The following is a 12,635-nucleotide window of genomic DNA, read 5'->3' on the forward strand; positions in this document are numbered from 1 at the left end:
CTAACGTCGAGCACATAAGTTCACAATGCTGTATCTCCGAAACTATTACTCGTATCAACTTGAAAATTTAGGACAATGTTCTAGAGGTCTTGTAGAATTTAATAAGACAATAATAAAAAAACGGTTTTTTTGAAACTTTTAAACCCATGTAACTCCTTAAAAAAACTTAAAAGTGAAAAGAAAAAATTCCCAAAGCTTCTGACGCTCAGCGTCAAACTTAACCAAAAGCATGATTTTCTTTAAAAGGATAATATAATATACTGCCATACATTCTCTTGCAAATTTATTTGGGCATAAAAGAACTGAATTTACTGGGAGCGTGCTACCATGTGCTGCCAACACTTTGAGGTTGTTAAACCCCGCTTTTCGCATTTCATTCATTTTTTCTGCGTTTATTTTTGCGCATTCAACCATTTATGGTGCAATTGCATTAGTTTTATTTATTTTTAATTTCAATTTGTTTTTTCGGCGGCAAATTCTTTCGGACACCACACAGTAGTAATGTGTAGTAGTGTGTACATACAAACATTCACATGTGTGTTTGCCAAGCACCGATCCAACCTGTCTGAGTCAGCGGCGACGGCGCACATTGCACATGCTCACCACACTGACTATTTGCATGCACAACTGTGAAACGTGGTGACAATAACAACAACAAAAAACGCTAAATAAATGGCAATAAAGCGCGATATAACAATAAAATAGCAACAAGAGCAGCACTAGCCTTGACTCTAACTGCACTGTGCTTTGATTTGTTTACTTTTCGTTGTTGTTATTTGCCGGCGAATTGCGCTGCAGCGGTATTTGTAATTGATAATTGCGCACAGCGGTAAATTGTTGGCAACGAGTTGGCGATATTGCGAACGCTGCGTCAGCAACAGGCAACAAGTGTCAGCGTTAAAAGCACAAAAAAAATGCACATGTACACAAACGCATAATTTGAATACATTTATATTATATGTGCATATGTATGTATATATGTGTAAACATGCAAGTCCACCGATTTACATAAGCATGTATTTCCATATTTTCCTATTGCTTTTCCTGTGCTTTGCACGCTTGCCGCGTCAGCGCGATTTATTTTGTAAAACTTTCAACGTTCACGCTGCGTGACGGCGCCTGACCGCTATAAATGATTATGCTTTGATTTTTTGAAAGATATTTATGCCATATAAAGTTAATAGTTCGCCAAATTGGCGGTTTGTAGACATTTTGATTGTTAATTGAAGACAGTATGAGTATATGCGATTAAACTGCTGGGAAGCAAAAACTGGAGAAATCTTTGTAACAAAAAAGAACCCGGAAAATCTAAATAAAACGCAAATTTTTTATTTATTCATCAAAATTTATTTTGTCACCAGTTTTTTCCAGTACTCGAAAGCGTTTTCATAAGCACTTTTGGAAATGGCCTTCAGCTCCTTCAGCGAATTTTGTTTTATCTCTTCAATCGACTGAAAACACGTTCCATGGAGCGACAGTTTTAGTTTGGGGCTCAAGAAAAAATTACACGGAGCCAAGTCTGGTGAATACTGTGGTTGATCGATGGTATTCATTGTCCTTTTGGCTTTAAATTCGGTCACAGCCATAACTCGCTGCTCTCAGCTTTATCGGGGTGAGTCGAGCAGGAACGCGTATCATACCCAAAATATCCATCAAAATCATTCACGAGAAATGTCGACCTTTCTTACAATCTTTCTAACTCTTGGCTGACGATTTTCAAGCACCAAATCCTTCATTTTTTTAATTTTTTCAAGCATTTTTGTACGTGATCGAACAGGTCGAAGATCGTCTAGAGCGAAGAATGTCTTGAACGATTTTTCGACCTATTTAACCATATGAGGAAAAAAATCACAAAAGCGGAAAGTAACGAAACGAACAACCCGCTGTTATAAATTGACTTTAAAACTGTGTTGCTGCTTTTCTCTGAAAATATATTTTTGATTCTCGACATTACTCGTTTGTCGCTAATATTTATTTTTAATAATTTCTTGTTGAATTGAAGCTTATTTTGCCAAATTTGCGACTGTATTTGGATTTCGGCAAAGCGAAATTATTTTATTTACAAATTTACTGGCATAGTTTGAGAGAAAAAATAGGAATAGCACCTTCCGTTTATAATATCCAAAAAATAAAAAAGTGTTGAGCGTTTTCCTCATTGCTCTAAACTTACATTTCCTGTATGTTTTTATTTCTATTGAAAACGCGTTAATCTTCAAAATTGCAATAAATTAAAATTCACCATAAACAAATGCTGCAATTTACGAAAAAGCAAAGTAAAATTCACTTTAAAGAAGAATACCTAAAAATAAATAGCAAAGTCATGTACACAAATTTGTTTATATGTCTGTACCTATTTCTAAATATTTATATGTAGCATATATGGTATTTAAAAAAAAAATCTTTTATAACAGTTGTGAGAAAAATTTAATTGGTGTCGGGCAATAGAAAGAGAACTAAGTTATCTATTAGAGGATTAGACTATTCAAGATGTGTTTAATATAGTGAAATGTTATTTTGTTTAATTTCTTATTCGTATTGAAATGCTACTCAGACGGTCTTGGGTTGCGGTCTCAGAAAGAGTATCGGCTCATAGTTTTCCTAATTGCAACTAAGTATCTTCTCTTCGATTAAGTCAAATAGCGTTCGCCGATTTTACGTGAAAATCTATTCATAGAAATATTGTAAAAGTCGGCATTTCTAACAGAATTACGTCTAAACACCTATAATAGAAGGCATGAAAACAAAAATCGGTAAAACATGTTTCAAAGTTGTTAATCTCCCCGTTAGGTAGTGAAGCAAAGAATCAAATAACTCAACTTGGAACCAATGGAAATAAAAAGTAAATATTGCTCTATGAAGAATCGAAATTTTCTTAATTATACTCTCGCTGCTAAAGAGAGTATTATAGTTTTGTTCACATAACGGTTGTTTGTAAGTCCTAAAACTAAAAGAGTCAGATATAGGGTTATATGTATCAAAGTGATCGGGGTGACGAGTAGAGTTGAAATCCGGATGTATGTCTGTCCGTCTGTCCGTCCGTCCGTGCAAGCTGTAACTTGAGTAAAAATAGAGATATCATGATGAAACTTGGTACACGTATTTCTTGGCTCCATAAGAAGGTTAAGTTCGAAGATGGGCAAAATCGGCCCACTGCCACGCCCACANTCCAAATATGGGTGAAATCGGTTCACAACCACGCCTGAAATCTCGATTATCACTTTATCATGCGAGAGTATAAAATGTTCGGTGACACCCGAACTTAGCTCTTCCTTACTTGTTTTGAATTTCATCTATTATTTTGTTCCATCGGTCCTGCGCTGATTTTTACTTCTTCTATTCAATCTAGAGCACCTACCAAGCATATAGTATATCCATACATGATCAGCACCACCTGAAGTGAAAAGCTAGGAATTAAATCATCCACAAGCAGGCCAACCAAGCCGTAGGCAGTATCATAAAYTGAAAAATCAATCTATCTATCTAAATATATTTCTTTACATTAATTATTTGTTTAACCATAGAGCCACGGAGTTTGTAACACCACAAACTCAGTTGATTTAGTTACGTCCGTTTCCTTTTATATACGTGAACTAGTCTGTTAGTTATGGAGATATCGTTGTAAAAAAATTTACGCAGATCCTTTTTTCCTTAAGAAACTGCGCATTTATTAGAACCACCGAAAGCGGAATACTATATCATGTAGCTGAGAAACTAACCCATAAATACCCATAAGAATATTATCGCAGTGTAAGCGAAGTTAAAATCTTTTCTCTTTTAAAATAATATCCACCAGGTGCTGAAATATAAAAATATTAAATTTCTACTTTCTGAAAGCGATCTGGAGACCCTACTAGTTCATACGTTTATAACTACTATTCTTTTAGTAAGTTATAGAAGAGTTTCTGACGTAATTTCTTCAAACCATAGCAACAAAAATATGTTTAAGCCATCGCCACTCATTTCTCTTTCTTATTGCATAAATTTTATTCTGTATATAAGTAAATGCTTTATGCACATAGTCAACTTTCGAGTACGACACACCCATCACTCGCGATTTAAAAAATATTCAAGCACAAATATACAAACACATATGTATATGTACATATGTATAAACATACTATACATATGCATCTATATGTGGAAATTCACAGTATCCTCGACATGGCGAACTTGAAATTGAAAATTGAAATTATATTAAGTGCGCGACGAAATTGTGATGATGATGATGCTGCCGACCAGCGTTGGAGAACAGGCAGCCGCACAGTGGCCCGTCATTAATGGGGCTACTACTGCGAGTGTTAGTCTGCATGTTTCTAAATAAACGTTGTGTGGTGCGAGCTTCGTGCAATTGCCAAATGTAATGGCTCCATAAAATTACGCCAACGGCTCTAGACAGTCGGTGGAGCATGCCGACACATGTCACAACGTGTACTTCGTTGGCCGATCGTATGACTTTGTTCACACTAGCCGAGGCAACATAGGCTGATAGCAGTTTGTCCGTGCATATTTTGTTGCTGCCCCGCCCAACTGCATGACTGTCCGACTGTTGGTCTCACGCAACAATCAGACAGTCAGTGCTCAATATGAGGCGTTGCTTTGCTTGGCTCTGATTGCCCATTGGCGGCTGGTTTTGCTAGCTCTCCGGTAGTGCGATGCGATCAACTGCGACCTTTGGTGTGTCCAGGTTATGTCTGTATTTATTACTACTGTAAACTTGGTGTTTTTTGTTTCTTCATAATACTGGGTGTTTGCTTCTTTCTCATGACAGCTTTAACTTTTTAGTAGGATTTTTAAATTATTCAGTTTCTATATTTTAGTTTTAAGAAGCTTTTCAAAACTAACTGAGAGTTCAAATAATGGAATTTGGATATTTTATCTTTATATCTACTTATATATATTCAAAATAAAAATTTAAAATTAACATGACATTTTCAAGTAATATAATTGATTGCAAATAAAAATAACCTGCCATCAGCCATTTAAATTAAAGTCCATAAACGCCTTGAAATTGCTTGCCGACTGCTTGTAATTGATCTGGAATTCTCATATGAAGTGTGCAAAATGCAAATTTACTCCGCAATTCAAAAGTCATTCCCACAATCGTTTCCCAGTCAATTAAATGTGCGGCAATAATTCTTGAAATGTCTGCTTGTATGTGAGAATGTAAACGGATAAATGTTGAAGACGGAGCGTCGTAATAACCGCAATGCCCTTTTGTGTACATATTTGACCACGGTTGGGTGTAGATATGTTTGTATATCTGAATGAAATTGATTTTAAGCAGTGATTTTTATTGCTGCATCATAAATCGTCCTTTGTTTGATTCAAAAAAGTGTGTCTTAAACGCCATAAATATGTAAATCGTTGAATTTGTTTGTGAAAAAACGCAAAAATATTGCATAAACAAATCAGTATATAGTAAGCCACCTATACACTGAGCTACATAGCTTTATTTTTAGATTAATTTTTCCATTTTTTATTCTGCGCACCTTTTTAATTGATAATCGTATTTCGAAATAAAATTGAACATCTGGCATTGGGGTATATTTATGTGTCCAAAGAACCATATATATTGATCTTGTATATAAGTAGAGCAGTTCGTATGAGAAATGTGCGTATTCGAGAGAAAAAGCGTTGCGTTGTAATGGCTTCGATTTCAAGTAGCGATATGATTCGACCAAAAATAGTTTACACAGTCTGAGCATTAGAAAATATTATTGAACACATGCAAATAAATTTTATTTTCTTTCTAAATGTTTTTTACTCTGAAATTTTTATATGAAGTTTACCACCAAGTTTGTAATAATGTTTATGAAATCTGTCATAAATTATTGTCTCTGCTGTCAAACAAATTTACCAAACTGAAGTCTTTGTATGAAAAAGTTTTTTAATTGACAAAATATCTTAGGAAATTTTTCAGGAACCACGTTGCTTTTCGTATATTTTAAAGCTGCAGTTGAACTTTCCACCGCATTTTTGCCATTTTTATTAAAAATTTATTATTTTAATCAATAAACTAAGCGATTTTCGCTAACATACATATCATATTTCCTTGCAATATTATTAACCTAATTTTTTCTTTTCTTACCTTTCTACTTCCAGCTGAGAGCGACCTCTTAACTTTCGCGCAGCGTAAAACGCATTTCGAGTGCGACAAGTCGATTCGCAAGGAGCTCTTTACCGCCACCACACGTCCGCCCAGTGTTCGTATACTGTATGAGGAGGCGGCCCTCGTTAGACCAACACCGGCCGCTCTCGCCTACCATTCACCGCATTCGCCACGCTCCTTTACATCGGCTGATGGGGCGATGGTGTGCGGCGATGCCGCCAACGCGGATTGTGCACCGCTGCTGGATGGCATGAGCGCTGGCGAATTCGATGAACTGGTTTGTACGCCCGTCTTTGGCAAAACGAATCGTAAGATGCGCACCAGAATTGATGCTGAAATTGAAATAAGATTGGTGAGTTGCAATATCAGATATTTTTCTAACTTGAAATATACATACATATATGCACACATATACGGTATACATAAGCATGTTTGTGGCTTTGTAATTTGAGTAAGTAAAATAAAGTGTCTTAGATGGACTGAGCTCCACTCATTTTCACATATTCGCTCGCGTCCAAAAACCGCTCTGGCTCCTAACGGTTTGCCACTTCTAAAAAGTCGCCATCTCACACACACACACACTCGCCAGAACGCATATGAACGTATGAATATATATATACAATATGGCGGCTAAATTGGTAGTTTCTGCATTCCGTGTACGGAACTCACCCGTTTTTGCCATTTTAAAGCATTTGAGGTGCGATTGTATGTGTTGCAAACGCTCACAACGTTTGACGTTGTCTTCTAAATCGGCTGTCATGTCGCTCGTACCGGCTGTTTGTAATTCGAATGTTGTAATCTCTGCGGACTTTTTGTATTGGAAATGGTCATGTTCTTAACTTGATTGAAAAGTTTGTAAGCCACTCTTAAGCGTGGAAACATATGTGCACTGGTGTGTGTGTCTGTGCTAACGGCATTGCATATTTCATTGGTAGTATTGTAGGTGAAAAACGGCAGTGCGTTAGAGCTAATGTTTTTCCCCATTTCATATAAATGTCTGCAATTTATTAGCAAGACAAGTTCACAAGCGTTGTGAATATGAAGTTAATATTTCATACAAAGACGGCATGCTTATTTACAGATATAGATACACATATAAATGTACAAATGTTTGCACAGGCTTTTTGTGGGAAATTTACTTAATAAATTGGCGTAATAAGGATGTTGGGGATTACTAGTTTTTCTTCTCAATTTCGATTGACTACTCAAACGCCTGACCAATAGAGAAGTTTTGTTAAGCTTATCACACTTCGACGTTTTTCAGAATCCCATAGAAGTGTTAAAATAGAACGTTAAGTTACGTGGAATTGCGTTTAGTGTGTTAAATTCTTCAACTTTCTTTCTCTTGTGTGGACCAAAGATATTGACGTTTTAAAATATGAGATAGAGTTTTCATTTGATAATTATTACTAATTATATTTGTAAGTTTTAAATTTGTTCATACATTATATAATATTTTCAATTCCCTCTTGGGCTTTTTGATTAAAGCCTTATACGAATTTTTGACATTATTTATATGACAATACAAGTAATTCATACTCAGATGATCAGTGCAAAAACGGCCTGTTTCCATAATTTTTTGCTCATATCAAAAATTAAATGTTTTAGTCGAAATTTGTATTATCCCTAAGACACGTATTTTGCAAAATCTTTGTCAAATTTTCAAAGGAAAATATTCAAAGCTTCACCATTACGACGGCATTTACAGCAGTCCCTCAGAAAATGAGGTACCCCCGCGTTGGCAGCAGAACTTCTTACAGGTATTGAACCAAAGTATTGAAACTCTTAAACCCATGTCTCATCGGCAGTTATAATGCTCTCCATGAATGTGGGATCGGAATTCAGCTTCATCGGGATGAGTCGAGCAAGAACGTGTTTCATATAAGTAATACATCCACCAAAATCATTCAAACGGACTCGCCAGAGATGTCGAGCTCTCTTGTCATCTCTCTAACACTTGCCTAACAACTTTCAAGTACCATATCCTTCATTTTTCTATGTTTTCATCAGCTGGAATGGAATAGAATCCAAAACGAGACATGTCTTCAACGATCTCTCGACGGTCTTTGATAGCTTTGTGAGACTCTTAAGTGTTTGTCCTTTTTATAAAGCTGAATCACCGTAAGCCTTTTTCAACATTTTATCCGGCCAATGGTTGTTATTCCGGAGATTTAACCCTGTTAAAAAAAAAAATAAAGTGGTTGACAGATCATGCTCATATTTGGCATAGTAATCAAAGACAGTCTGCCATCTTAGGCTGGGAATCTTAGCTCAATTCTTAGTGTGATGAGACCCTAATCTTAAACTGACACGATGTTGCATTTATTTCTTTCGCAAAACAATTTAACCGAAGCCATGTTGGGTTACTTTAACTGAAATCGTATCGAACTACTACGAGCTGCTTAATTTGGTTCTATAGTAAATTCGGGAGCAAAAACTTGGAGTTTCAACTTTTGATTTAGATCCACTGCTTTTGTGGTTCAACCAATTTCACCTTGCACCTAAATTACACTCAACAATCAACTCGGAGGTGATTTAATAACGGTCTTTTCGAACAGCCTCTTCAACTGGCTTTTTAAATGAAGTTGTTGACCAATTAGTAAGGAAAATAATTTCAACTAATATCCGTTGATTTGCTTTATCAATATATGTAGAATACTGATGTGCTAAATATATATGGTATTTTAGATTTTTCGTGTGCTAGAAAGCCTTTTAACTCGACTATAGCTTCGTAAGAGGTGTATACGTCAATAAGGAAGTAGAAGATGAAAAAAACCCTTAATGGAACCGTTACTAACTTGTTCTTCGTTATCAGACCGTGTTCGAAAATTTCAAATATTTTCAGACACCTCGATTAAATTAAGTGCAGCCACTAAGCAATATTATCTAGCGTTAAGAATACACTTTTAGCACAAAATATAGTATGCCACTGACCATCGTATTGAATATTTACAAATTTGTTGATAATACTTGTGATAGGCGAAGAAGGGAGAAATGTAAGCCATAGYATTTTAACTAATTAACTAACTAACTCAAAAGAAACTTCAGGGTCGCTCAATGACTTTGCCAAGTCTTATTGAATTTCCAAGAGCACAGAACGCTGTCGCTAAATATTTATTCAAAAAATAGCCATAACACTTGCTATTCTAGGTGGTAAATTAGAAGTTATAAATTTCCTGTGCTAAGCTTGAAGCTCAGAAAATACATAATTTTCCTTGTTAATGCTAAATTTTATCCAAATTGGCGTTCAGCTAAGCAAACAAGCAGGCGCATTTTCGTAACCTTAACAACACTTAAGTTCTCCTATTACGCCGCCTATTTATTACCGAGAACATAATAGTTTTAATCCTGTGCGCCATTAGACCAATGACAACTTTTATGCTAGAGAGTCAGAAAAAAAAAACAACAAAACTTTATACACAAACATGATTCCCATAACATGCGCGAGTATCGAACGAGTCCTTAATCTTTTGAGTACCCGCCATGAATACTTCTTCCAACTACATACATATATACTAAATACTTATATGTATGTATGTCTGCTAGAGCGACCGCAACTCGCTATTAGGCTGCGCCAAGCGTTGCGATAAAACATTTGCACATAAATGTCGCCAATGCGTAATAATGTTATTTAAGAGGCAACAGTTCAAGAACACAGCTCCTTCAGCGCATTTCATTACGACCGTGTGAGTGGTCGTAACCAAGCTCACCATAGCACACAAAGCTCGCTAGGCCAAGTAGTGCTTTTAATTTGTCGCGGTCGTAAAGTAGATATGTGAACACAATTGTATATGGGCATGGGTATAACCCGATACGAAAGTTATGGGATTAAACATGAATGGTGGAGCATGTTTACGCCTGCCGCTGCATGTTTACGTTTTCTTTAACTGGCATTAGCTGCGTTGGTCATTAGTAGCGAGAGGCTCATTGAAAGGCTTTTAACTAACGTAATGCGTAAATGCGAAAAGGATTAAAAGTCAGACCATCGGCTAGATAGGTGATATTCTCAGCTGCAAGGCAACACACTGTGGCAACGCTAATGGCACCAATGATAGACACATTTCATGGCGAACACATACATACATACATACATACATATATTCAAATACTGTCAATTGAAGAGTTAGAAGACATCGTGTCACTATCGTAACTGAAGAAATATGGCAGAAATTAAAAGCTATGAACCACCACTCACCGCTCGATGCCTCGATGGTGAAAGTCAATCCGTGCGCATTTGCTTAACAGAACTGCCAACCATATTGAGTGTGTGTATGTGTGTGAGCACACGTATAGGCCAACAGTAGCACAACACACATTCGCTAAAGAATTGATTTTTCGGAATTTATTTCAAGCTGAGTCCTAATTTGTTTACTCATCCAATGCCCCAATGGACTTTGGTGTTAGATAAACAAAAATAAAGCACAAAGTAAATATGGCACAAGTGTTTGAATTGAATTGTAGCAGCATAAGCGGCGGCGCACAAGTTGTCGTGATGCTTTCAAATGATATGCCGCATGCATTATACATATTTATATATACATATTTACTTATACATGCCAACTGCTGGGTACTGCTGCATAGACGAGCGTATGGTCTGGCCAACATTTAAGTGGAAATTTCACGCCTCAAGCAAGTTAGCGTAGCAGGCAGCTTGGTAGACGTAACCGAAACCGTCCGAACATCCAAACATACAAACATCTAACCAGCCGGTTAACCAATCAACCCACCAGCCAACGAATCAGGCTTTTGGTCACTTAGGCAAAATAATCAGACAATTTGGCTTTAGTTTCTGCAAATTGGCCACCGGCTAAGTTATAAAAATTAGAATATTTTGTGTGTTGTAAAGCTGTATTCACATCTACTCTTGAAGTTACTTACCATATGTGCTTATATCTTTCATATGTTATAAAAAATGTACGTACATATAATGTATTCATGAACAGTGTTGTATAAAAATAAAGATACAAAATGAACTTTGTTTGGTAGTCGCTGTAGCCAAAAATATTAAAAATACATATATAGAGTTCTCGGTGGATCGTTTAACAAATCTCGATAGAAATAAATTTTAAAAAGTTAGGATTTTTTCTGATATCAATCATCTGCAGACAATGTCAAAGCATTCAATATATTTTTGATAAATAAATTCCATAATATCCATTAGTCAAGCGGCTTTTGTTACTCTCTTACTTGCTCGAAAATATTAAGGTGAATGTGACAAATAGGTAGAGAAGTTCAGTTATAAACAGAATTAGATAAATCATAAATAACGGACGAGTTTAGAGAGATCAAAATTATATCCTGAAAATCGCTTCAATATATTATATAAAACCACTCATACATGGCTTTTTCTTAAACAACAGTCGGGGGTTTACGGCCACATTTTAAGGGGTTACATAGGTTTACGGGTTTCAAAAACTCAAATTTTTGATTATCTTATTAAATTCTACAACACTTTTAGAAAATTGTCGTAAAGTTTCGGAGATACTGCCTTGAGAACTTGTGCTCCTGAGGTTAGCTAGACTAAGTGAGCCATCTTTAAACACGTTTTTCTCGAAATCGTTTGGCAAGATTTCTCAAATACTACTCAACCGATCTTCGTGAAATTTTATACAGGCCTTTGAGATAAAATTTTTAAAGACTTAGATGAAGGATTTTTTTTCGATTACAACAATTTGAAAAAAAAATGTCGCAAAACGTTTCACTAAAATTTTAATTTCTTTGTAAAAATCTCAGTTTTTTTCCTCCCAGTTCAGAGTTAAGGTTTTACATAAAACACATATCTTTTCGTTTTAAATGATCCTGGACAGAGTTATCCTGCTAACGCGGACGCATCTTTTCTCGAGGGGACACCGGAAATTACATCAAAATGGCCGAGTTTAAAATATTTCCTTCCGAAAATTTCATAATTTTTTTCTTATTATGTAGTGTATGTTTGTAAAAAATTCTAATACAATATTCCATTTTGTATGTTAAAAAAAATTGTTGAAAAAAGCCTGTTTTTACCCGAGGAAACCCATGTGACCCTTTAGGTATGTTCCAGAAAGCAATGTTTCTAAATATTTATTGTGTTTTTTGCCTTGACGCATCGGGGCTCCTCCTTTCTTCTATATAATTTTCGTAAATCAGGGATATTGATCCCGAAAGTTTCAGTGTAGAAAACTCTGTTGCATTTTCGATTCATCGCTAAAATAAGAAAAAATAAATTGGGTAAAATTTTTTTTAAATATCTCAGCTAATGTCCAATTCAATAATAATAAATAATAGGTTATTCCACTTCATGCGTTCTCCACTGTAGCGATCACTTCTGGTCGCTTGTATCTGAGCCTCTACAATTACTGCGAAATTAGACCTAATTAGAGCCTGGGACAGTAAAGTTTTTAAAGCGAAACAAGTGCCTGTTTGGTATCAACAACTGAAATTAACACTTACAAGAGACGATATGCCCTATATGAATATGTATGTAGCATATCGCAATAAGTAATGACTAAAGAATCATAATGCGTGAATCAAAGGCACAGAGTTGTCT

The 12,635-nt window shown here is 35.8% G+C and overlaps 1 protein-coding gene across 1 annotated transcript in view; it reads left to right on the top strand.

The window, feature by feature from the left end:
• LOC108966489 overlaps positions 1–12,635 on the top strand; it is a 128,916-nt gene that overhangs the window by 87,943 nt on the left and 28,338 nt on the right. The window contains exon 2 of the mRNA XM_018929422.1: positions 6,103–6,461. Within this exon, the coding sequence (XP_018784967.1) occupies positions 6,103–6,461 (359 nt within the window). The remainder of the gene's footprint in view (positions 1–6,102; positions 6,462–12,635) is intronic.

The sequence above is a fragment of the Bactrocera latifrons genome, unplaced genomic scaffold (assembly GCF_001853355.1).
Source record: "Bactrocera latifrons isolate USDA-ARS-PBARC rearing strain unplaced genomic scaffold, ASM185335v1 scaffold_10, whole genome shotgun sequence".
Classification (NCBI taxonomy): domain Eukaryota; kingdom Metazoa; phylum Arthropoda; class Insecta; order Diptera; family Tephritidae; genus Bactrocera; species Bactrocera latifrons.